The 24,651-nt window shown below is 37.8% G+C and overlaps 1 protein-coding gene across 1 annotated transcript in view; it reads right to left on the bottom strand.

The window, feature by feature from the left end:
- The window catches only part of Grip1 (glutamate receptor interacting protein 1), a 630,091-nt gene that overhangs the window by 80,713 nt on the left and 524,727 nt on the right, over positions 1 to 24,651 (bottom strand). Inside the window, exons 8-9 of the mRNA XM_071609698.1 lie at positions 7,880 to 8,027; positions 5,801 to 5,970 (exon numbers count right to left, since the gene is read on the bottom strand). Coding sequence (XP_071465799.1) covers positions 5,801 to 5,970; positions 7,880 to 8,027 — 318 coding nt within the window. The remainder of the gene's footprint in view (positions 1 to 5,800; positions 5,971 to 7,879; positions 8,028 to 24,651) is intronic.

The raw sequence follows: 24,651 nt of genomic DNA, 5'->3' as shown, positions 1-24,651 counted from the left end.
AAAAATTCACTTGGCTTTTGCCTTTTCTCAGTGGTTAGCGAAAGAGATGATTAACATCAGCAATGGAAACTTTTCATCTTCCCAAGACTAATGCATGTCTGGGTCGGACCCATTTTTTTCTCCTTTTAGGATGGCCATTGAATCAATTTCTAATCTCTCCCTATGTTTTGCAGTAGAGATTAAAAACATTTTTTTTTAAACTTAAAAGTCAGCTCCAAAAAGATCTATGGTATACGATTAGTAATTAAAGATTTGCAAATATTGGCCATTTAGTAGCACTTGTTTGGAGAAAAAGAAAAGAAGGAACAATAAATCACATTGTCTCATGATTCGTGTGGGTTACTAGTCACACATAACAATTTACTGCTCTGACATTTTAATTACGCCATGATCCATCACTTGGACTTGATTTTCCTCAGCAATAAACCACTCTAATCATCGGTCAGTATCAGAATCTTATCTGTATCCTGACTGAAAAGGAGAAGATAAAAGTCTCAATATATTTAAATTTTTTTTTTTTTTGGAAAAAGTGCTTTTCCATTAGAAATAGTTAATTCTTGAAATACTCCACATATTCTATCTATTTCATAAAATATGAGGTTTATTTCAAAGACTTGGTGCCCCTTTTATTTATTAAAGAGTGCTTATCATGCTTCTATCCTAGTTTTGATGTGATTTTCTACCCAGCATTCTGATATATGAGTAATTACGTTTGCTATTGACAGGAAGTTTTTCACTGAATGATCTGAAAAAGTTAAAATAACTATGAGGTTTTATTTCTTTCAGTTTTTCAGGATTCTAATGTTAGGTGTCTTACATGTGAATTATTTAACAGTAGTTATTCATGTAGAGGGGCTGAATGTATATATTTATGTAGATAAGAACTTAAGTTACACTGTCTATGAAACCAGCTTCCATGTGCTTCTTGTGCTTTCTGGAGTGAGACAGTACATGGAACACAAGCCCTAGCATGGACAGTCATTGTGCAATGAGGACGATCTGGTTTTTGGATGCTTTTTGCCCTTCTTCTCTGTATGACCTTGGCTAGCTACTCAGCCGCTCAGCCTCAGTTTCCTCATATCCAACTGGAGGTCATCAGAGCGTCTGCTCCCCAGGACTGCTGTGAGGGTTAAGCACGCAAGGAGCTCAGTGTAGTGCTGACGTGGATAAGAACAAATGAATTGGGAGTTGTTACACTGATTCTCCTACTGTTCTCTCCACTTATATAGTAATGGACTTTTCAAAGGAAATAGATGTGAGTCACTCAACAAATTTCACTCACTGAACACTTAAGTCTCAGAGGACTGGTCAGAAATCTGCAAAACACTTTCAAAGCCAACTGTGCAGTCCTAGATCATCCCGCCCTTTCCTTCCACTCCATTGCTGTTTGGGTTTCCTCTCCCTCTCCACTATCCTGGGTCAAGCCACCACCTCCTTCACCTAGAGCTTGGCATCACCTCCAGACTTGGTTCCCTGATTCGTCTCTTGCACACCTGCTTTTCAGTATCCGCAACACAGCCAGGCGGAGCTTTTAAGTATCTAGGTTGGATCGTGTCACTCTTGTTCAGAGGGCTTATCATTATACCCACAATCCAACGCAGGCTCTCCTCTCTTTAGCTTCATCTGCATCACCGCCTTCTCCATTCATATTCTCAGCCTCACTGGCCTCAACTCTTGTTATTAGCACAAGCCAGGCTTCCTGCCTGCCTCCAGGCCTTTACCTTGCTATTCTTCCCCCAGTTATTTGTGCAGCGGGCTCCTTCTCATCATTCAGGTCTCAGCTCAGATGCCACCTTCTCAGAGAAGTGACTGCTGACGTCCCTGGATGAACTAGAGGCCTCTCAAATGGTATCCCAGTATTATTTTATATTTTTCAAAGCACTTACTACTGTCTGAAATGGCGTTATTTATATAATACAGTTTTTAATGTTGGTCTCTTTCTACAAGAATTTAAATTCTACAAGAAGAGGGATCCACTGCCTTACTCACTAGATATATTTTAGCAACTGGACTAGTGCCTGGTACATACTGATTGATGTGGGAATAAATCAGTAAATGAATGCACAGGGGAGCAGGGATAGCAGTCAGTGTCCATATCCACACAGCAGCTGCATTTTCTCTTGGATAAAAAAGTGTCACAGGGATGTCCCTAGTGGATCTTTCACCGTCCTCATTCACTTTGGTGTATAAAAGATAACTTTTTAGCAAGAAGCAGTTATTGTTGGGTCTGGCTAATCTACAACCACAGCCACCCTACTGTACTCTAAACAAAATATTATCTGTGTTTAAAATAAAGTTAGGGCACAGTGAATGGGCTTCAGAATTCCACACCCACCTTTTGACCCAGTTCTTAATTGACTGCTTTGAACATTCCTCAGCATTCATAAGGACTGTCAAGCCCAATTAATAAATCAATAAGAAAGTTATTATTGACTACCTGTTGTGTGCCTAGCACTGTGCCCATTGTTGCAGGTTGGTTAAATATCTGTTGTAAACTTTACCTGGACTTTGAACTACTACTAGGGGCTGAATCTTCATATACAATGAAATAACTTAGAGACAAAATTATATAAGATGATACACAAAATTGCATGCCATGGATAATGAGTACAAAAAGTCTTCACCAAATAACTTAGGGCAGAGGAGAGAGTCTTCTTTTCTGAATGTACACTCCTAATCTACTGTGCTTTATAGCGGTGCACTTAATTTTCATGTATTATGTAAATATTTCAGGAATTTAATAATCAGAGGTTACATTTTTTGGCATGCTCTTTCATTTTGCAAAGCACATTCAGACACATTCTCTTATTTTGCAAAAAAAGGCAGCCTGCTTCCACTGAGTTCTTACTATATTCCAGACACTATGCTGAGCAATTTTTCATGTATCATCTCCGATAATCCCATCTTATTCCCATAAGACAGGTATTATAACCCCTACTTTACAAATGAAAACCTGAACTGAAGAAGAGTTGGGAAGCTTGCTTAAAGTCCCACGTGGTGGAGCCAGCCTTAAAGCTCTGGAAGTCTGTTCTAGAGTTTTTGCCCTCAGCCACACCACACTCTACTGCGTCTTCCTATGTGTGTCCTGAATACCTTATTGCAGATAAGCAAACAGCAAGTTTAATATAAAATGCTTTTCATGTCATGTCATGGTGGCATCACTGGGGCAGTCTTAAGAGGTATATAACATGGAAGGTGCTGTCCTTTGTTCTCCTTGCCCAGACCAGGATGTTTGAGAAAAAGGGTAACAGTTGCTCTGGTTGCCCCTGGATTTCATAAATGGAATGTTCTCTTTGTATTAAATGTAACTAGTTTAGTGACACTGGCCACATTTTCTTTTCCAAAGTCTCAGTTTTCTTTAGTTGTCATTATATTTCCCAAAGACCCTCAATGGGAATACTTTTTAACCTCATTGAAAACTCACTTTTGTCAACTTCTTTAATGTGGTTCTCTACTAGCAAAGGTACCATGAATTTCTTTTTTCACCTTGCCCTGAAAACACTGTGGTGAAAGCTTTGTTGCTAACAAAATTTGAGAAATGTATCTCCATCTACCTGTGGGATGGGAGACATGCTGTTTTGGCATCAGAGGTCTTGAAACAATAACCAGAACTGTCTTATGGAAAAAGACTGAAACTATGTGAAACTTGACTAATACAAAAATAGAAGTTTGAAAATTTCAAACACAACAAAATTTTTCTTATACTATTTTTCTTTTTTGACCATGATTTAATTAAGTTTGGGAGTTAGTATTTATATCCTCTTGGAAATACAAGTCTGATTTTGATTTTACAATGTAGGGGAGATGCCAATATGTTAGGTTAGGAAGATGGTGAACAACTTTTAGCAAAGGCTGATGATGGGATTGGAAGTATAAGCTGGAGTCACATAAACTGTCAGCCTCCTGCCCCTCCAATATAAATATCAGGTTTTCCACAGTGAAGAAAAAACATGTGTTCTTGGTCTATACATTTTAGTATCTATATTCATTTTTTTAAATTGTCTTGGCAAGGAGGTAAAACTAATTAATATTTCAAGAGTTGGAAACTAGTTGAGCCATTTATAATTTGTGTACAGGGAAAATCAAAGTAAAATAAATGAGGTTGAAAAGACAATAGCATTTTAAGAGGGTCTGTTATGCATTTCTGATTCACTGGTTTCAGGATGGAGCAAGCAAAACATCATGCTTAACATGCACCACCCAGCACCCACTCTTACACTCGATGCTCCAAATCCAATGCAACTTAAGATCCACTTTCAAGAAACTTAGGCAATTTTAGTGTTCTCTCCTCTTGGCCTGTTTGCAGGAAAGGCTCATTGGGGCTCCTGGTAGGAATGGTGTGTATGCCATGAACTTCACCTTCCTATAGTTCCTTAGCATCTCTATTCAAATGATGCTGATTTTCTTTTCTTAACCTGCCTATGCTGCATCATTTCTCTACTCCGATGTGTAAAATTAAAATCTGATAAGGGTAATGTGTACTAGAGATTTTCATTAGCTCCAGGGCTGTCTAAGCTCCATTTAATTAAAAAGGTTGCATCCAGCTGACTCATTCAGTATGAAAATTATCTAGTTCTTTTTTTGTTTCCTTCTTTTTTCACTGCAGAGAAGAGCAGCACATTTTGGAAGGTGATAAACACATAATACAAATGACCTCTGCATAAGCAAAATTTCAATTCTCATGAAAATGTGCTTTCTTTAAATAGACAGAAATGTATTCTCCCCTCTTTTAGGCCAATGCAAGTGAGGCTCCTGGCTTCAAGAAATAAATAAAGAGAGCACTGGCTTAAGGCACAGGCAGGAGTTGGGACAAAGACCTTACTGGAGAGCCTGACATCATTTGATTTGTGGCTCAAGTCCTTTTACTTATACCAGGTTTTGTTTCATTACTGAGGATTGAATTCAGAGGCATTCGATCACTGAACCCCATCCTCAGCCCTATTTTGTATTTTTTAAAAAAAAATATTTATTTATTTATTTATTTAGCTGTAGATTTAGAGACAGGGTCTCACTGAGTTGCTTAGCGCCTTGCTTTTGCTGAGCCTGGCTTTGAACTCTCGATCCTTCTGCCTCACTTTCTGAGCTGCTGGGATTATAGGCATGAGACCCTACACCCAGCCTCTTACACCAGGTTTTGTTTGAAGGTGAACAGGTAGATGATACATAAATACTCTGAAGACATAACTGTGAACTTCAAGACTGAAATGCAGATCCCCTCAGCTGATACTTTTTAATTGAATAAATGGAGTCAAGTATTGATTGTCCTGTGTCAGATGTTTGATCAGAAAGGTTGTTCTCTCTTCTAAGAAAAACACCACTGTAGAAAATAGACAAAATATATAGGAGCTCAGCCATTCCTACCACTGGGGCTCCCTACCAAACACTTGAGGAGTTTTCTATCAGTATATATTTTATTTTAAAAGGTGAATTTTACTATTTGCCTTTATTAACTTTTATATAGACTGGAAATTCAATATGAATACTTCTATAGGGAAGTCAAATTATTTCCCCTTCTTACCACACTCAATTTCTACCAAAGACATTTAAAAAAAATATCAAATAGTACTAGCCCTGAAAATTCTATTTCCAACAATGATTCTTTCTGCAACTTTGGGATTTCCAGCAAATTACGAGTGGCTTGAAAAAAGAGATTTGGAAGAGGAAACAGGGTACACAAAGATAACCTATTGTTTTGAAAAGAAGCGATAAAGGCAGAATTGAATTCAGTGTCTTTCTGCTTTCTAACTCTCTGGAGGAAGTGACAAGGGTAAGACCAAAATAAAGAGATGGATCCTCTCACCATGGTCAGGTCCCTTCAGGGCCAGGCGGGTCTGATGATGGGGAAGGATCTCCAACTTGACCTGGTCAGTGGTGTTCGCCAGGAACTGAGTCGCCTCCGCGAGCGTGCAGTACTCCATGCTAGTGCCATCGATGGACAGGATGTGATCCCCCACGTGCAGCGCACCACATCTACGGGAAGGAGAAACACTGGGTACCATGAAGTGTCTTCCTCTTTGGAATACGACTTTCATGTCCTTCATAGTTAGAGTTTCACACAGTTTTCATTTACTTCAAAAAAAAAAAAAAAAAAGGAAAAGTTTGAGTGTTATAGGAAACACCATCTGTCAAATTATAGGCACCTTGGATGTGAATCAGAATGTAAAGTCTTGTAGAGAATGCAGAAAAATGCAAAGGAACATTTTTTTTTTCTCTTGTCCTTCTTCAAAAAATATTATTTGGGGATGGGCGATGCTGCATGTTGTGAAGTGAGCAAGAGGACAATGTAGCACAGGGAGAATTTTCCCCTTGACTTTTTCTGTGTTTCTTCCTCCTACGAGTTTCTATCTATAAATCTGAGTTGGCTGCTATTCAGAATCTAGAGACATGACTCCTAGAATTGGAATAGGGTCTTTTTTTTATATGTGAATGAGAATAACTTGAGGAGATTCGGTTACTACTTCCTCAGAATTCCTTCATATAAGCTCTCAGAGCACCAGGTCTTTATTATTCTGCTTTATTTTGTTATTCTGGAGTTAAACATTTATTAGTACAAAAGCTCTTGATGGCAATGGAAATTATTCAGGAATCAAGTGAGTAATAAAACCAGGCCTGTGTGGTGAGTCAAGGGGAAAGCTGGGGGTGGGGCTAGCTGCTACATCTTGCTGAATTCAAGGGGCTGGCTACTGGATGAGTGGAGAAAAGCAAACACAGCAGTCAGCATCCCGACGTACCAGTCAAGTGGACAGCTCCTTAAACTGGTTACCCCCTGCGGAATGGGAAAAAACAGAGGGAGACGATTAAAGCATCCTACACCATTGGACTGGAGAACACCCCTGGATCAATGGCTGCCACTGTTAAAGAACTGCACGTTAGGGTAAGACTACAGTGGAGCTGTAGACTGACCACCAGTGGGGGTGGCTGCGGATCCCTGTGGAGCCACGAGGAGAAGAGGGCTGGAAACACAGGGGAGACTGGTGTGAGTAGTGTACTTCTCCAGATTTCAAGCCATCCCTTCCATCTAACATATATTCCATGTTGATTTACTTGAAGTGCTTCCACTACAAGAGATGAGGACTTTCTTTTCAGGAGCTGTAAAATAATTCATTAAGTGGGAAGACAATCTTTTTTTCCCCTTCCCTTTTTACCTTACAAGTCTAAAATGTTAATTAGGAAAATAAGTACGATTTTTATTATGACGCTGGAATGAATGATGTTTTAAGAGACGTTGGAAAGTTGTGAAACCCAAGATTAATTTACTATGGTAGTCTCAGACTTGTCTTTTTAAAATATTTTTTTAGTTGTAGTTGGACACATTTTCTTTATTTATTTTTTATGTGGTGCTGAGGATTGAACCCAGCGCCTCACACATGCTAAGCAAGCACTCTACCACTGAGCCCCAGCCCCAGCCCCTCAGACTTGTCTTTAAAGATGATATTCTTTTTAAAATATTATTTACGTAAGAACAAAAGGAATACAATTTTATGGTAGCAGGATTGAACTGATAACAACTCAGGAAAACATTTGACTTCTCTCTACTGGACTTAATGAAGACCAGGTCAGCTGCTCCACAGTAAGACAATTTGCTTGTTTGCTTGACTTTTTTTTTTAGTTGATAAAGAGTACTCCAACCATTGAATAAAATCACATTACATTCCAGGGTGATCAATAGTGTAGGTAAATTTTTAAGTCCCACATATTGACTTGTTTTCTTACCTTAAACTTGTATAAACTGGCAAGAGAGCTGTTTTTTTTTTTTTTTTTTTTTTTTTTACTGTGTATGTGTGTTATGTAAGTGTGTATGTGTGGTGTGTGTGTATATATGCATAATTTTTTAAATACACATGCAATTTTAAAGGTAGGCGCTTTCTGTGACACTCACCTGTCTGCAATGCTTGCAGATTTGATTTTGTCTATGACAATGACCTGTTTGTTACAGCACATCGAGGTAGTTAGGGCAACCCCAAGGCTGGCACCAGGAGTTTTGGCAACTTCAACTAGTAATGGCCCCGATGCTGTTGCCACAGAATCTGTCAAAGAGCAAATTATAGGAAAACAAACAAACAAATAAATAAGATAAAACAAATAAGCAAACAGAAAAAAAAAGAAAGAGAATATTTAGTCTGATGTCAGCTTGTTAATTTTATCACTGAAACTTAGGTTTTCTTCAAATAATGTCTCCACAATCTATAAGACCTGAGGACATTTATTGGGGCCCCCAATCCATCAGGGTTCCATTATAGCGATATGTGCATGTGTAAATCTCTTCAATTAGCTTCTAAGCATCTTGCCAACTAAGATAATGCCTCTTGTATCTTTATGTCCTCCACATTGCTTGGCACAGTGCCAGACACATAAATGTCTCTCAATAAACATTTTAAAAATTAATTCATTCAATAATTATCTAGCACCTACTGTGAAAAAATGGATGGATGGAAGGAAGGGTGGATGGATGGATGATGGATGGGTATATGGAGGCTGATGGATGGGTATATGGAGGCTGATGGAGAAAGGATGGATGAAAAAAGAAGAAAGGAAGAAAAGGAGGAAGGCAGGGAGATAGAAGAATGGATGATAGGTGGATGGATGATGCATTGATGGATTAATGAATGAATGGATGGATGGATGATGTCTCTAATTTGTCAAATAGCAGGAATAGGTAACCTAAGTGGCATATATAAACCTTCAGGTCTTTCCCTGTCCTGAGCCTGTCTTAGAATCACCTCCCTTTTAGGAGTGACTTCATATGCTTCAGTTTTGGCTTGGAACACTCTTCAACTCCTACTTACCCTTGGGGACTCAGTATAAACATCAATTCCTGTAGGATGCCTCTCTAACTCATGATTGGTAAGATGTTTTACACATGTGCTCCTGCAACCTGCTCTATTCCTTCTGTGTAGCTTACACCTCACTCTTTCATCATGACCAGCTTGGATTTGCCTCTGTCCTTTGTCAGATTGTAGGCTTGTTTTGAAGACAGATACTATATCCTGTCAATCACAGCATTTGCAGTGCCTGATATAATGATTAACACATAGGTTTGCAGTGAGTAGGTGTTGCATTAATGTGTGAACAACGAGAACACTTTGATGTCACTTAAAGCTTGGAAGAGGCAGGTGTCATATGGGACAGAGCTCTGGACCTGAAGCTAAACACCTGCATTTAATTCTTATTTTCACAATATTTGGGTCATGATTCCTTAGACAAGTGGCTAAAATTTTCTAAGCCTGACTACTTACCTATAAACAGTACTTTTCCATGGTGTTTATTACAATTTCATCAAAATACACTTGAACACTTTTCTATGCATATAAAAGATTATTATTATTGAGATATTATTACCTCCAACGTTTGGGTCATCTCCTTTTTCAAAACTACATGCTAGTCTGTAATATTTTTCTGATTTTCTGCTGCTCTGGTGTTTGAAACTTATTAATTAGTTTAGTTGTTCCATAAGTGTATCTTCATCATCAAGACACCAGTCAGGGATAGCGAATTGAGAAACCAGTGCCTCTATGGCTGAAGCCTAGAGATTTGCACTGATTCATAAAGCTAAAGGGTCATGTGAGAGAGCCATCTTCATTTTGAAATGAAAGAAGATATTTCTTAAATAAGGTAGAATGAGAACATCCATTCCAACAACATGCATATTCCTATGCTCAGAATTCTTATAGATACCATGTTTCCTAAATGATCATTAATAACCAAAAAACTTGGTCCTGAGAAAAGGTGAAGAGAACATTAGGTCTTGTATCTCTTGCTGTCAATTGCAGGGCAGTTTCATTAATGACAGTTAGGAGGAGCCAGCGGTCTTAGGCTACCAAGGGTGCTTTTTTGGTTCTCAGGTGTGATGGCTATTTACCCCAGAGCCCATGGTTAATTTGCCCACGCTCCTAACTCTCGGGGGGCTGCTACTCTTTAGTTTTGCTCTTCTTGCTGTATTAATTCCCCTGGTCTCACAGACATTAGCCAAGGGCAATTAACAATATCCTGCTTTTCTTTCCCCTTCTCTTTCATTTCCAGGATTGTTTCTGTTCAGACATTCACTTGGTCATGATGCTACCCAGATTCCCCTTTACTTTCACCTTGGAGATTATAATGAATGGTTCCCATGCTGTATGCAGCAGTGGTTTGTACCTTATATATCTCAAATGTCCCTCCCTCCAACCACAGCAGAGAATTCTGGTCGATACCTGTAGCCTCCTTCCATCAGTAGGGTGGTTCATTCTGCCCACCCCTCATTCTAACAGCAAAGATAGCAGCAGCTGAGCCAGCCACACACAATCGATGCCTCTAGTTCCACCCCGAAGTTGGCTGTCTTGTTCCTTGAGCATGCTCTCTAGTGAATGTTCTTTCTGCTCTGGTCAAATCCCATTCAACACTCTGACTTAGCAGGGACCATATCATCTTTTTAGAACTTAAAGATAAGCAGCTTTTATTTTTCAAATAATTCCCTATAGTCTTATTGGATTTTAATAGGCAGGTCTGTGGGATGACAATCACTTATGCTTTTTCTTATGGTCTTTTCATGTCTGAAGATAAATTTATTTTGCTTAACAGAGGAGAATAATAAAGTTTCCATGTTACTTATAACTTAATTTCTTCATCTTTAAAAAAGCACCCTTGGTAGACTAAGATGCTGGCTCCTCCTATCTGTCACAATACCTTCGAGCTATGTATATAAAGTATATATGAAATATAAATGAATTTCATGTTATACGTGGGTCCTATCCCTAATATACCTCATTTTGTATATGTAAATCTAAAAATCAATCCCAAATCTATGACCCTAGTGGTCCCAAATATTATAATAAGAAATTCATCCTGTATCATAATGAAATATCAGAATTTCAAAAGAAGTTATTAGGATAATCAAAAATTGTTTAAATATAAATTCTAAAATTCTTCTTCTTCTTCTTTTCCCTGTTGTATCTAAGTATGGAAACTTATATTCTTGTATGGTTCTCATGTTCCAATTACAATGAAGAATTAATATTAAAATTTTTCTTTTGGAAAGAAATCTCAGGAACAGGGATATCAGGAAGCTGAGGAATAGGGAACCCGAATTGCATTAAATCTGTGTAACACTTTTGGTAGTATGGCCGTTTTGACAATAATAATTCTACCTATCCAAGAACATGAGAGATCTTCCCATCTTCTAAGGTCTTCTTTAATTTCTTTCTTTAGCGTTCTGTAGTTTTTATTGTAGATCTTTCACCTCTTTTGCTAGTTTGATTCCCAAGTATTTTTATTTTTTTGAGGCTATTGTGAATGGGGTAGTTTTCCTAATTTTTCTTTCAGAGGATTCATCACTGATGTCTAGAAATGTATTTGATCTATGGGTGTTGATTTTATATCTTGCTACTTTGAATTCATTTATTAGTTCTAGAAGTTTTCTGGTGGAATTTTTTGGATCCTCTAAACACAGAATCATATTGTCAGCAAATAGTGATAGTTTGAGTTCTTCTTTTTCTATTTGTATCCATTTAATTTCTTTTGCCTGTCTAATTGCTCTGGCTAGGATTTCAAAATCTCTAGCAATTACAGAAATGCATATCAAAACTACTCGAAGATTTCATCTCCAGTCAGAATGGCAATTATCAAGAAGACAAGCAAGAATAAATGTTGGTGAGGTTGTGGGGGGGAAAGGTACACTCATGCATTGCTGGTGGGACTGCAAATTGGTGCAACCACTTTGGAAAGCAGTATGAAGATTTCTTAGGAAATATGGAATGGAACCACCATTTGACCCAGCTATCCCACTCCTCGGTCTATACCCATAGAACTTAAAATCAGCATAGTACAGTGACACAGCCACATTAATGTTTATTGAAGCTCAATTCACAATAGTTAAACTGTGAAACCAACCTAGGCATCCTTCAATAGATGAATGGATAAAGAAACTGTGGTATATATAAACAATGGAATATTACTCAGCCTTAAAGAAGAATTAAATTATGGCATTTGCAGATAAATGGATGGAAACAGACAAAATCATGTGAAGTAAAATAAGCCAATCCTCCAAAACCAAAGGCCCGATGTTTTCTCTGCTATGTGGATGCTGATCCATAAAAAGGGGGGCAAGGGAAGAATGGTGGAACTTTGGATTGGGTAGAGGGGAGTGAGAGAAGGGGAGTGGTTATGGAAGTGGGAAGGATGATGGAATGAGACGCACATTATTACCCTAGGTATATGTACATCGTCAGCAAATAGTGATAGTTTGAGTTTGATTCTATGAATGGTGTGACTCTGTATTGTGTACAACCAGAGAAATGAAAAGTTGTGCTCCATTTGTGTATAACAAGTCAAAATACATTCTACTGTCATGTATAACCAATTAGAACAAATAATTAAAAAAGGAACCAGACCTTTGCACTGTTGAATGAGAGGGGAGGGAAGTGCCCCCACAGATGCCTGACATGCCCCAAACAACAGTCTCTTTTCTAGTAGTAATTTTCCCATTTAGGCTTTAAAGGAATGAGTGCACTACTTCCAGGTGGGGGAAGCAAATGTGCGATTCATGAGTCTCTTAAATTTTAAAGTAGAAAACTTCAAAATTCTGAGATGAGAAAAATTTGAAGTCATGATTGAGGGAAGAGGCAGTGTGGCTCAGGACCAGAGGGCTGGAGGGAGGCCCTTCTCTACCACGAGCTTGTCACGTGGCCCAAGACATCATCTCCTTTTCCCTCATTTCTTCATTTGTAAGATAAGGAGGTACCTGACTCAGTGAGTCCACAGAGAAACAGTGGTGATGACAGGCCAGACAGAGAAAATTAAGGAAGGCGAATCACCTGCATAAATACACAGTTGCTAGAATGGGAAACCCCAAATTCTGCTAATAAAGAGAAGAGGTGAATTGCTAGATAGAAAAGTAATTTTAGACAATTGATGTGTATGAAGAAAGCAAGAAAATAAACTTAAAATTTTTAAAATTTTGATGACTGCAATAACATCCTTTAAAGACTGATTTGAAGGATGGTCCCGAATCTTTTTATTTTTTATAATTTTTTTTCATTGTAGAGGGACACGATATTTTGTTTATTTATTTTATGTTTATTTATTTTTATGTGGTGCTGAGGATCGAACCCAGTGCCTCACACTTGCGAGGCAAGCATCTACCGCTGAGCCACAATCCTAGCTCCCCCAAAACTTTATATATAGCATATAATATAAAGCTTTCACATTCAGGAGCTTCCAGGATACTACAACTTTCTAACAAGATTATATCATAAAGAGGTTTTAATTTATTCAGAAAAACATGGTGAGGAGGGGAGGGTGTGTATCTCATGTAAGGACTTTCCTTAGTAGCCTGCAGTTCCGCTCACTATCATGATTGTGGTTGAGTTTATGTGTCCAGCACATGTCTTCCTCTGAACTTCCACTGCCACTGGAACAATTTTTCTGTCTGACAGGCAGGACAGACCTACGTCCAAATCTGAAGGGTGAGTTCACCCATTCCATTGCTGCTTCTCCCAGTTCCCTTGTGTGTTAATGGCCACATCACATAAACCAGAAACTTAGGAGCTATTTCCCAACTCCATCTTCTCTTTCAACCTCATGCATTCCTCTTGATTCTACTTCCTGACTACTTCCTTTTTCATTTTTTTCTTTCCAACTCCAGGATCATTATTTTAGCCCAAGTGACCATCATCTTATATCTCGACATCCTTTCATGCCCTCTACCTTCCCCAGTCCAGGGTGGTGTTTTAAAAGTGACTATTCCACCATGTTAATGCCATGCTTAGAACCTTTCAACAGCTGTCCAGGTAACAGGGTGAAAGTTGATGAGGACCTTCATGCTCTTGTTTCTGCTTATCCTATCAGTTTTGTTTTCCTCCATTCTGCTGTTGTCCTCTCAGCTCCAGGTCCCTACTCCTCTTTTGATTCTTCAAAAATTCTATAAGCCAGGTGTGGGGGCATATGCATGTAATTCCCGCTACTTGGGAGGCTGAGATAGGAGGATTGCAAACTCAAGGTCATCCTGGGACACTTAGCGAGATCCTTTCTCAAAATAAAAAATTAAAAAGTCTGGGGATGTACCTCAGTGGTTGAACAACCCTGGGTTCAATCCACAGTCACAGACACACACACACACACACGAATGCCATGGGCACTCTTGCCTCAGTTCCCTTATATATACTATTCTCTCCACCCAGAATGTTCTAAATCTTCACCTATGTCCTCCTTCACATGCTTTATTACCACTGTTCTGCTCAAAGATCACATCCTCAGGGATTCCTGCCTTGAAGTGAAAACCACACCAATCTGCCTATTATAAACTTTCATAAAACCTGTACTTTTCCTTCACAGCACTCATAATACATGCAATTTGCCAATTAATTATGTAACTAGCTATTGATTAATTGCTCCTTGATTAAAAATATAAGCTTATGCAGCAGGAATTGTGTATGTACTGCTCCTGACCGTGATGCTCCAGAAAATCTAAACAGCAGATATATACATTATAGGTGCCCAGTGATATTTGTTAATGCAATGAGTTAAGGAATGAACACCTATTATGTTATTCAAGTCACTATGTTAATAATACTGACACAGAAATTTAAGTCATGTTCTTTTGTTTGACACAGTTCTCAGAGTATTTGGGATCATGTTAATTCCATGCTCAAACTTTCAATGACTGCTCTTGTAACAGGGTGCAATACATACTTTGATGTCATTGGTGATGTGGAGGGATATTTTTTTAAAATCTTGTCTAACTTCTAACTCTGCACAAAGAACTCCCTCCAATTCTTCATAACATCAGACTGTGAACTACCTGAATTTATTGGATAGCTCAAGCATTAGTGCGCAGAGCTTTGAAGAAAAGGTATCCCCACCTTATTCCAGATGAAAAATGAACGGATTAGTCATTCATCCTATATAGGGGGACACTAAAACATCTGATAGATAAGTAAATACATAGTCAGGATCATTAACCCTTTAAAAGAGACTGGCATCATTCAGGGATTGGCACAGAGGACCTGCACCTTAAAAACATGAAGAGATATGCAGGCACTGGAGGGCTGGGAGAGGGCATTGCTTGACCTCAGGAGAATCCACTGAGCTGGGTTAGCTGCAGAGGGTTCTAAGCAAGTCATGAGGACCAACAGCTGAACACAACCCTGGGATGGAGAATGCTTGTTTAAGTCGGGGTCCAGGCAAGAAATAGACAACATACTCAAATGAAGATAATTTGAGGTGAATTTAATAAATGAATTATTTAGAAAGGAGTAGAAAGGTTATAGGGAAACCACAAGAAATAGTAGAGTTCTCTGGGCCCAGAAACCATAGAGCACCATAACCCTGTAAGCTTAGAGAAGCCAAGAATAGACATGTTAGTTGAATGGGGATTCAGAAAGTTACTAAGTGGCAAGGGCTACCTGACATGAGCTGGGACCTTCAGTCAAGGGATGCAGCCAATTCCAGTGAATCCACATGGAAGAAGCCAAGGGAAATACAACATCAGTGTCCTCCCTTCAGCTGATCTCCAGCCATGATTTCTTATTAGCCTATGTAGATTATGGCGTAGATCAGGATGAAGGGAGAAGAGTGGCTCTGGGGATTAAAAAAGGAGATAACCTCACTCGTTTGTATCTCCCCTTGTCTTTTCACGTACATATTGAGTCTGCTTGCTTTAAGCAAAATATGAAATGTAAGAAATACTCAGGAGGAAGAAGAGCCCATAAATGCCTTACCCACAAGGGTTAATTACAGGTACTTCAACTGAACTATGAAAACGATTCTAAGGGGTTGGGCTATAGAGCTCAGTGGCAGAGCACTTGCCTAGCATGTGTGAGACACTGAGTTCAATCCTTAGCACCACATAAAAAAATAAATAAAACAAAGGCCTGATGTCCATTTACAGCTACAGAAAAAAATTTAAAAAGAAAAAAAGGAAAAGAAAAACACACTGACTGAATCGTAATCGAATCCATAAGTACAGAAAGGAGATTAGTAGTTGCCAGGGACTGGGGGGAGAGGGGAAATGACTACTTAATGGTTATAAGGTTTCCTTTTGGGATAATAAAAACATTTTTAAACTGGACAGAGGTGATGTCTACCCAATATTGTGAATGAACTAAGTGCCACTGAATCGTATGCTTGATAGTGGTTAATTGTTTGCTGTATGAATTTTGCTTCAATAAAAAGAAGTGACTCTGGACTTCCTGGCAACCAAGACAATAAAAGAAACATGATCAATTATGTAGTTCCCACTTTGGGGAAGGAGAAAGCCTATTAGTTCCAATGGTGGAAATAATGATTCTTCTAGCAAGGAACTCTAAAAAATATCTCCCCGGTGGGGTTTTACATATAGTATTGCTAAATGATAATGGCTAATGCCCTCAACACATTTTTATGCCAGGATGCAAAGGTGGTTCCAATGGTTGTTCCTGGATGAAAGTTGAGGCAAGAGTAGAAAGAAATTCAGTGATGGTGTCCTAAGAACAGGACAAGCAGATGTGTTGGTCAGCTTTAAAGACAGATTCTAGAGAAGACACACTGAATATTTCTCTGGGGATCTTTCCTAGATACTAATCTTTTCTCTCACTTAGGTTTGTAACAGTAGCTAGGTATTAGACGATTCTAGAAGGTCCCCCATGATGAGGCTATGGTGTGATGGCATTTTATATAAGTGACTGGGACCAGATCCATACACTTTAGACATTAGATGAGTCAAAGGCAGCATAATTACTACCAGAAGGCTGGAGAAGCTTAAGAAGATTCTCACCAGAGTAGAAGACCACCCACTTCACAGCCCCCACAGAAATGGCCTTTCTAAGACTGCAGGCTATGTTGTCATTCATGTCATTCATAATGTTGTCTCAACATTTATTGAGTGCCAACTACATGTCAGACACATCTGAGGGTATTGGGATTCAAGAATAAATTCAAATTTATTATCCCTTCCTTCTAGAAACTCTTTGTTTGGGGTCTCATGCCACGAAGGTTTGTGAGTGAGTGTGTGTGTGCGCTCGTGTGTGTGTGTGTGTGCAAAACTTCTGGATTCTACTATAAAAATATATTCTGTTGAACCTCATGAACTTTCTAGTTATATTTTGTCCTTTTAACTGCAAGATCCATAGTGTTTGAAATCCTTCCCGCTCCCACCCTGCCCAGTAAAATTTTTAATAAGTATGGTTAAAAATGCTCATAAGAAATAATGGGTTATCTACTAAGCTATGATTTTAAGGCTTCTAGGAGAATTACTTAAGTGTGTCGAAAGGTCCACAGAAGGTGGTTAATGCTCCCTGTCTATAAATTTTATAGAAAGGCAGTTCTTATTACCAAATAAGTATGCCAAGCATCAAAGAATGGCAGAGACAACTGAGTAAGGTGAGGTGGCATGGTGGGTAAGAGCTTATTAGATGAGATAGAATTTAATCTGAATGTTTCTCAGTTGACTTTATCTTAATGGGCCCCAGGAAAACAACAAAACTATTTTAGCAAGCACAGCTTTCCAGCATTTACCCACATGGCAGTTACTTTCTGCATCACAGAAGGGGATCTACAAATGTTAATGTTTAATTGATCATTAGCCTTGTCTGGCAATTGCTTTTCATAATAAATGTTTCCCCACAACAACATTGAGAAGCTCATACTACCTTGTGGGGCTCAGCCTGCTTCCCTGTCTGCCGTACAATTCCATGCAGAGAGAGCATTATAAAGGCTGAGTCCAAAGCTCTGGCTTGGTTCCAACATGTCTAACAAGATGCATGGAAAAAATAAATACAAGCAGACAGGGTGGATGAATGAGACACTCTTAGTTAAGAAGGTGCAAGGGGAAAAAAATGGAGTGTGTCAAAATGAGAAAAAATAAATAAAAGAAAAATCAGGAAGAAATAATCAAAAGCCCATCCCTAAATAGATGATTAGTTCATCCAGCCAAAATGAAGCACAGTTGAAAAAAAATGGATCATGCATATATAAATTATTCATGGCTAAAGGCATCTTAGTCATTAAGATATTTACTCCACAAGTAAAACCCTTGCATGCTGTGTTGATTTATGGGTTACATAATTACATGAGATATGCTGATGACTGTTTGCATGGGAAACACTCTGGATTTTTTATTTTGTTAATCAGTTTTCCCTCTTCTAAGCCCTGAATTTCAATGAGTGTAAGACTTGATTAGAACCTCCTGGGGGTAGCAGAAAGACTATACATGGTAAATCAGCTTTGTCTACCTTATATTCCTGCAGATAAAAAGTACCTGTTGGGGGCTTTTCAACTTACCATTAGTCAAAAATACTTTTATTAAAGCTATCCAATTCAAATAATGCTTCTAATAATTTTTACCCTTTTCAGATAAGCAAAACTCCAATAAAATTTTAATTGCTGATTTCTTTTATTTTTGTCTATTAAAATGTAGTATTTACCAAATACTTAGACTGAAGTATATCTTCAGATTCAAATGAACTTAATCTTAAATCTAACTTTTCAAGCTTGTTAAAGGAGACAACAGGAACATTATTGTATTGTAAGAGTCAAAGCAAGTGAAAACTCATAGCATACTTGAGTTTTATACAGCCTGATCGGCGACTGAAACCCATTCTCTGCAACAGGCTCATATTGGTAATTTCATTAACTTTGGAATAACCTGACCTCCCATTTCACATGTCTTTTTTTTTAACCAAAAATAATAATAATATTGCTTATTAGCTTATGGCATTATAAAAAACTTTTAATTAAAGTGTACAAACACAGAAAATGCATAAATTATAAATTAAAAATTGATACATTTTCCTAAACTGAACATATCTATGTAACCATTGCCAGACCTAGAAATAGAACATCAGCATCAAGGAAGCCACCCCATGTACTCCTTTAAATCACGCCCCCACTCAAAGCAACCAACCATTAGCCTGATTTAGAATAGGTTAGGCTGCTGATATGGGTGGTTCAAAAACTACTTAGTTTGACTTCTTTGGCTCAATATTACATTTGTGAAATTTGCACATATTGTTCGAGTAGTTGTAGACAGTTTATTCTTATTGCTGTATAGTATTGCATGGGGCAATTGTGCATTATTTATTTACTCTACTATTTAGGTATTTTCTGGTTTTTGGCTATTATGGATATTTTTGCCACGGTATGCTAGTATGTCTTTTGGTGAACATGGGTAGGCATTTCTGTGGGAGCTGTAAGTGGGAGTGGAATGACTGGGACATATCTAAAGATACTGTCAGAGTTTTACAAAAGAATTTATATGAATTAATCTTCCCTCTAGCAGGGAATGAGATTTCTGATTATTCCACATGTTGCCACCTTTTGCTATGGTCGGGCTTTTCCATTGGACCCATTCAGTTGAGTGATTAGCGGTTTTACATTGTAGTTTTTCAGTTTGCATTTCCCAATGACTCAGGTAGTTGAGTGATTTTTTAAAATATACTTATTGGTCATTTGTATATTATCTTTTGGAGATTGTCTAAGAATTTTCCCCAGTTTTCTATTAAGTTACATGGCATATTGCTTTGTGAGAATTTAAAAAACATATTCTGCTATAAGTCATTGTTGGATATATGGTTTGCAAATATATTTTCCCTTTCAATGGCTTACCATTTCTGTCTTTTATTGGCATCTTTTGACAAAGATCAGCTCTTGATTATTCAGTTTATTATAGTTATATTTTGAGTTGTGTTTAAGAAACTTTTGCTTAGTTTAAAACCATGATGGTCTCCTAAACTTTTGCTACTGTCTTTATCATTTAACTTCTGTTTTGATTGGGAATCCATGTGGAGTTGATTTCTATGTATTGTGTGGGGAAGGCTCAAGGTATATCTTCTCTACATGGACATAACTTACACGTCATCATTTTTAGATGAGGCCATTTTTCCTACTGCATTGCTATGTCACCTGTATCATAAATCGGGTGACAAAATATACACATTTCTATTTGTGGACATTGTGCTCTGTTTGTCCTTCTTGTGCTGGAACTAAACCATCTTAATTATTTTAGCTTCTTAATAGATCTTGCTATCTGACAATATAAGTTCTCCAGTTTTGTTATAAGATAGCCTTGACTTTTCTTGCCCCTGTATTTAGTTCAGGGTAAACTATAGAGTGCGGCAATTAGATAAGACAGGGAGTAGAAGTTCCTATCAAGAGAAGAGTAATATATGAAATAATCATACTAGGATTTATATGAAAAGATTTATATGAAAGATTTCAGCATTAAATTTGATACTCTGACATAGTTTTGATAGATATTTAACATGCTTTGTCGAGCATTAACTAAATTATCTTCAATTCCTAGGGCCTTGATGTAGTTAAATATTAAAGAAATTTAAAACTTTTAAAAATAGAAGGTAGGAAAAGGTAGATTACAAAATTTCTTAATTTTCTTGAGCATGTTTTATATAGGAAGTGTATTTGAAAGTTATGAAAGCACTCTCTGCCACTTTGGGATATACTTACACTGACCTTCTAAGCTCAGCATAGTGAGTTGGGGCAGACTTTCAGATACTAGTATGTCCCTACTGCACAAGCTCTAAAGGCTTTCATTTCCATTGTCAGTGCTAATGTGAAGATTTTGGAAAGAGGGACTAATTCTATCAAGAGCAACCTTTCAGGAAACTCAAAGTTTAAGTCTTTATTTGATTCGAAAAGGGTAAATAGTCAAATCAATCTGTCACTTAAGTAAGGACTACCAAAGGAAAGTGGAACTATTTACCACATAAGTGAAAAATCCTTTGCCCTGCTGGCTATAAAGATTTGGCACATTACACATGGCTACTGCCCAATCATCCTATTTTATGTCATTAGTCTCTGGAAAGTTTGATTTCTTCTCAGTCTAAAATTAGTTACTGTCAGGTTTTTCAGGGCTAGATCCACACTGAAAATGGAATGATTCTCCATCAGGCTCTGCTGAAGCAGAGAAACTGCTTGAGTAGGAGTAAGTGCTTGGCAGCCTAAGAATGGACTCTTACTACTCAGGATTCTTAACCTCCCAAGACTGGAAAGGAACTGTCAGTCAGAAGAATTAATGGCTCAATAGCAAGGCACAAATTCTCCATGGCATCCTGTGCCAGACTTGGCTATATGATTACAGTTTAAAAAAGAGCGTCTCCTAGTTCTACACCAACCACTCAGGTTTCTTAAAGCCAGTTTATTTGAAAGTTGTCAAAAAATTATACTTTGGAATATCTAAGGCATCTTTATTTCTCACTAACCTTCTCAGGTTTTTATAGGAGGTAGACATGATATTAAAAAACAAATAAACAATGGGAAAATTCATGGATTTAAAGATATGGAGAATATATATAATCAGCAGCTTGATCATTATGCATTAAAACAACCAATGTGGAAGTAAAGTGAGCCTGACCAGAGTATCCATTGAGCAAAGATGCTAAGACGGCCCTGCAGCTTGGGCAAGTGTGACCACTGGACAGGGAAAATAAATGCACAGTCCAGAGTCTTGAATCTAATGTAAATATTTATTAATCATAAACAAAATCTCCAATTAGAAAAATCTGACCTATAGCTGGAAGGAATAGCAAATAAATTGGATATCGGAACCAAAGGAATTAAGATAGGCTGGAATGATGGATGAATAATTAAAGATTCTTATTTATTATCCCTTATATTTTTATGAAGAGTTACAGTTTTATAAAGTGCTTTCACATATATTACCTCATGCTCACAAACCCCCTTTGAGATGAGCCTCAGCATTTTAAATGCTTTGTAGGTGATTCCAGTGTGCAGTGAGGAGTAGAAATGACTGCTATAGGCTGTAAGGCTTGGCTAGGAGTAAGTTGTCTACTATCATGAGTGTTCATACTGGATTCATAAGGAATGTCCTGAAGGCCTCCCAGAATTGCTGAATGTCCTAGTAAATGGTGCTGATTTGATTATTCTGGGGTGTTAACTTTTCTCCACAGAGGCTTAGATGTCTTTAGAAGAATGTTTGGGACATCATATTTTCACCTGATTTGTGAGATAAGTCTTCTCTAGGCATCTGTTTCTTGACCCTGGTTTATATAGAAAGTGTATTTGAAAGTGATGAAAGCAATCTCTGCCACTTACACTGACGGACATTGAGGAACTCCTGAAACACTTCAAAGGGGAAGATACTCTCCTACATCTGTATACACAGCACAGAAAAGAGCCGACTCTTTCTTTGGGGAACATGAGGATCCATGGTGTCTAACCCCATATGCTACTCTTTGGATGTGGTTTGTTCCTCAAAGGTTCATGTGTTGGAAGCTTGGGGTCCCCAATATGGCAATGTGGGAGGCTATAGGACTTTTAAGAGGTGGAACTAGTGAAAGGTCCTGAGGTCATTGAGAGTGCTGCCCTTGTGGGGAATGCTGGTCTTTTGAAGCAAGTACTCATGACTGCAAGTTTTCACCCATGCATGGTTCTCTGCCTCCCAGTCTGGTGATCCAATTGCTCACTCGCGCACACACACTTCTCCCGTGATGTCATCCCCCATGATGTCCCTCCAAAGACCAAGTCAATGGGGCTGAGTGATCTTGGATTTATAGCCTCTAAAACTGTGAGGTAAAGAAACCTATTTTATTCATGTTTATAAAGTAGCCTATGTCAGGTTATTTAATAATAATAACAAAATGGACTAATGCAACATACATTTTGGACATGTCCATAGAATTAATAGAGGCAAGAGCCTTTGCCAAAGGGCAAGAGGTAGTAGACCTCTTCATCTATTTTAAAATCTATTTTTTAAACTTCATCTATTTTAAAATCCTCATTATAGAACTTTTATTTTAATAATGACACATAGGAACACTCCAGATATCATTATTGTCCTAAGAAGTAGGCTCTACTTGGGAGTACATCTGTGTTTCTTTTTCTAGGCTACTTATTCTTCTCCTGTCTTCTGAGGCAAGCTGAATTCTGAAACTCCTGAATCATTATGGAAACCTGGGCAGCAGGTAGTGCCTGGGAATCTGTGAAGGCATCTCTGGGTATGTTTGAGATATTAGCAGGGTAAAGAAAAAAAGAGGTAGGAGGTTTCCAGGAAAATTATGCTTCACTTCTTTAGTCTGAGTAGCTTTACCATAATCTGGATCAATAAAAATGCCCAAATGATTAAACTTCAGTAGATAATTAATTCATTTGTCTCACTTTCTTCCTTCTTATTCAGAACTTCCTTATGTACTTAATGTTAAATATTTGATGTTCTGGGATTTTGTGTGTGTGTGTGTGGGGGGGTGGTGTTCAACAATTCACTTAGGCCTAAATTACTATATTTTAAATGGTAAGACTCCACTTTTATTTTTAAATGCTCTTTGTAAAACTCCTATTACTGAAAGAATATTAACAGAGTCTTAACATTTCAAATTCAGAATCTTAAGTTTAGAAAATATAAGGTTGCATTTCATTACTTATTTGCTGCCTTCAAAATGTTCATCTATATTTAAAACTTTTATTATTTTCTATATCTGCTATAATTTCTTTCAATCTGCTGTGGGTAAAATATCAGATCTGTGAAGTCCATCAGGATTTAATCCTAGATATAACATCATGTGATTTGTGTCACCTTAGATAATTAACCTCTTTAAATCACAGTAACTTCATCTATTTAAAAAAAAAATAAGGTTAATAATGTGGTATGTCATAGAGTTGTTTTGACAGAGTTAATAAAATGTATAAAGTGCCTTGCACAATGCTTGGCAGATACTGACTGCACAAATTAATATTGGTTCTCTCATTCTTGGCTTCTTCTTAGGTTAATACCAGGGCACACTGATGACATCTATGATGCCTAATTAGTTTCCTAGTTGATGTGAAAAATTACTTTCTTCCCTTGGCCAGAGAAAACTAAAGAAGAGGCACTTAAAGCCAAAAAATTCAATTACTTATTTATATGACCCAGAACTTTAAGCTCATGTTTGCTTCTATGTAAGATGCAGTGAGATTTTCCCTAAGGTAAAAGTTATAACAGCAAGAAGGGAAGGGAGGGGAGGTGAGGGAGCCGGACAGCTTCTCCTGTATCATTAGGTACATTTTCATGTGTCGTTTCACTTACTTAGCTTTAAGTGTTGTGAATGATTTCAGTATTACCCTATCTGCAATTTTAGATTATCTACATTGCTATGGATCGAGTTTTATAATCTATAACTAATGAAGCCATATCTTGGATAAGGTATTCAAAAAGACATCTACATGTGGAACATCTGAACTACACAAACTATGAAAATTAAATTAATTTTTACTTTTTTTCACAGGTGGCATATTTAATATTTCTGCCAAATGATTTCTTCAGCTTGATTGCAAACCAGACTGAAACCTATCTTCAGCCCCCATATGTCCTCCCAAGTGTGAGAATTCTGCTAGAAAGGCTTCTGGGCTTTTGCTCTGGTTTTGTTTGGATAGTAAGACTTCAGTGAAGCAGATTCCACAAGGAGAATGTACCACTCAGCACAAACATTCTTTTAAGTGACCCATCAGAAGAATGAAAGCTAAGGAAATAACCTTTGAGAAATAAAGAGATCCAATGGTCACCCAAATCAGGTCTCCACTGGGTGAGATGTCTCAGATCCAGTCTGTAGCAAAACTTCAAAGGAATCATAAGAAGCAGGCAACTCACAGCGATGAACCCAGAAGTGAGAGAGAAAGGCCGGTGGGATTTTATATGAGTGTAGCTGAAATACTGCTTTAGTACTAGAGCCAATTCTGATGAATTAATGATGA

This window comes from Marmota flaviventris, chromosome 3, assembly GCF_047511675.1.
Source record: "Marmota flaviventris isolate mMarFla1 chromosome 3, mMarFla1.hap1, whole genome shotgun sequence".
Taxonomy (NCBI): Eukaryota; Metazoa; Chordata; class Mammalia; order Rodentia; family Sciuridae; genus Marmota; species Marmota flaviventris.
Note: the sequence above shows the minus strand (reverse complement) of the source record. Positions and strands in the feature narration are given on the sequence as shown.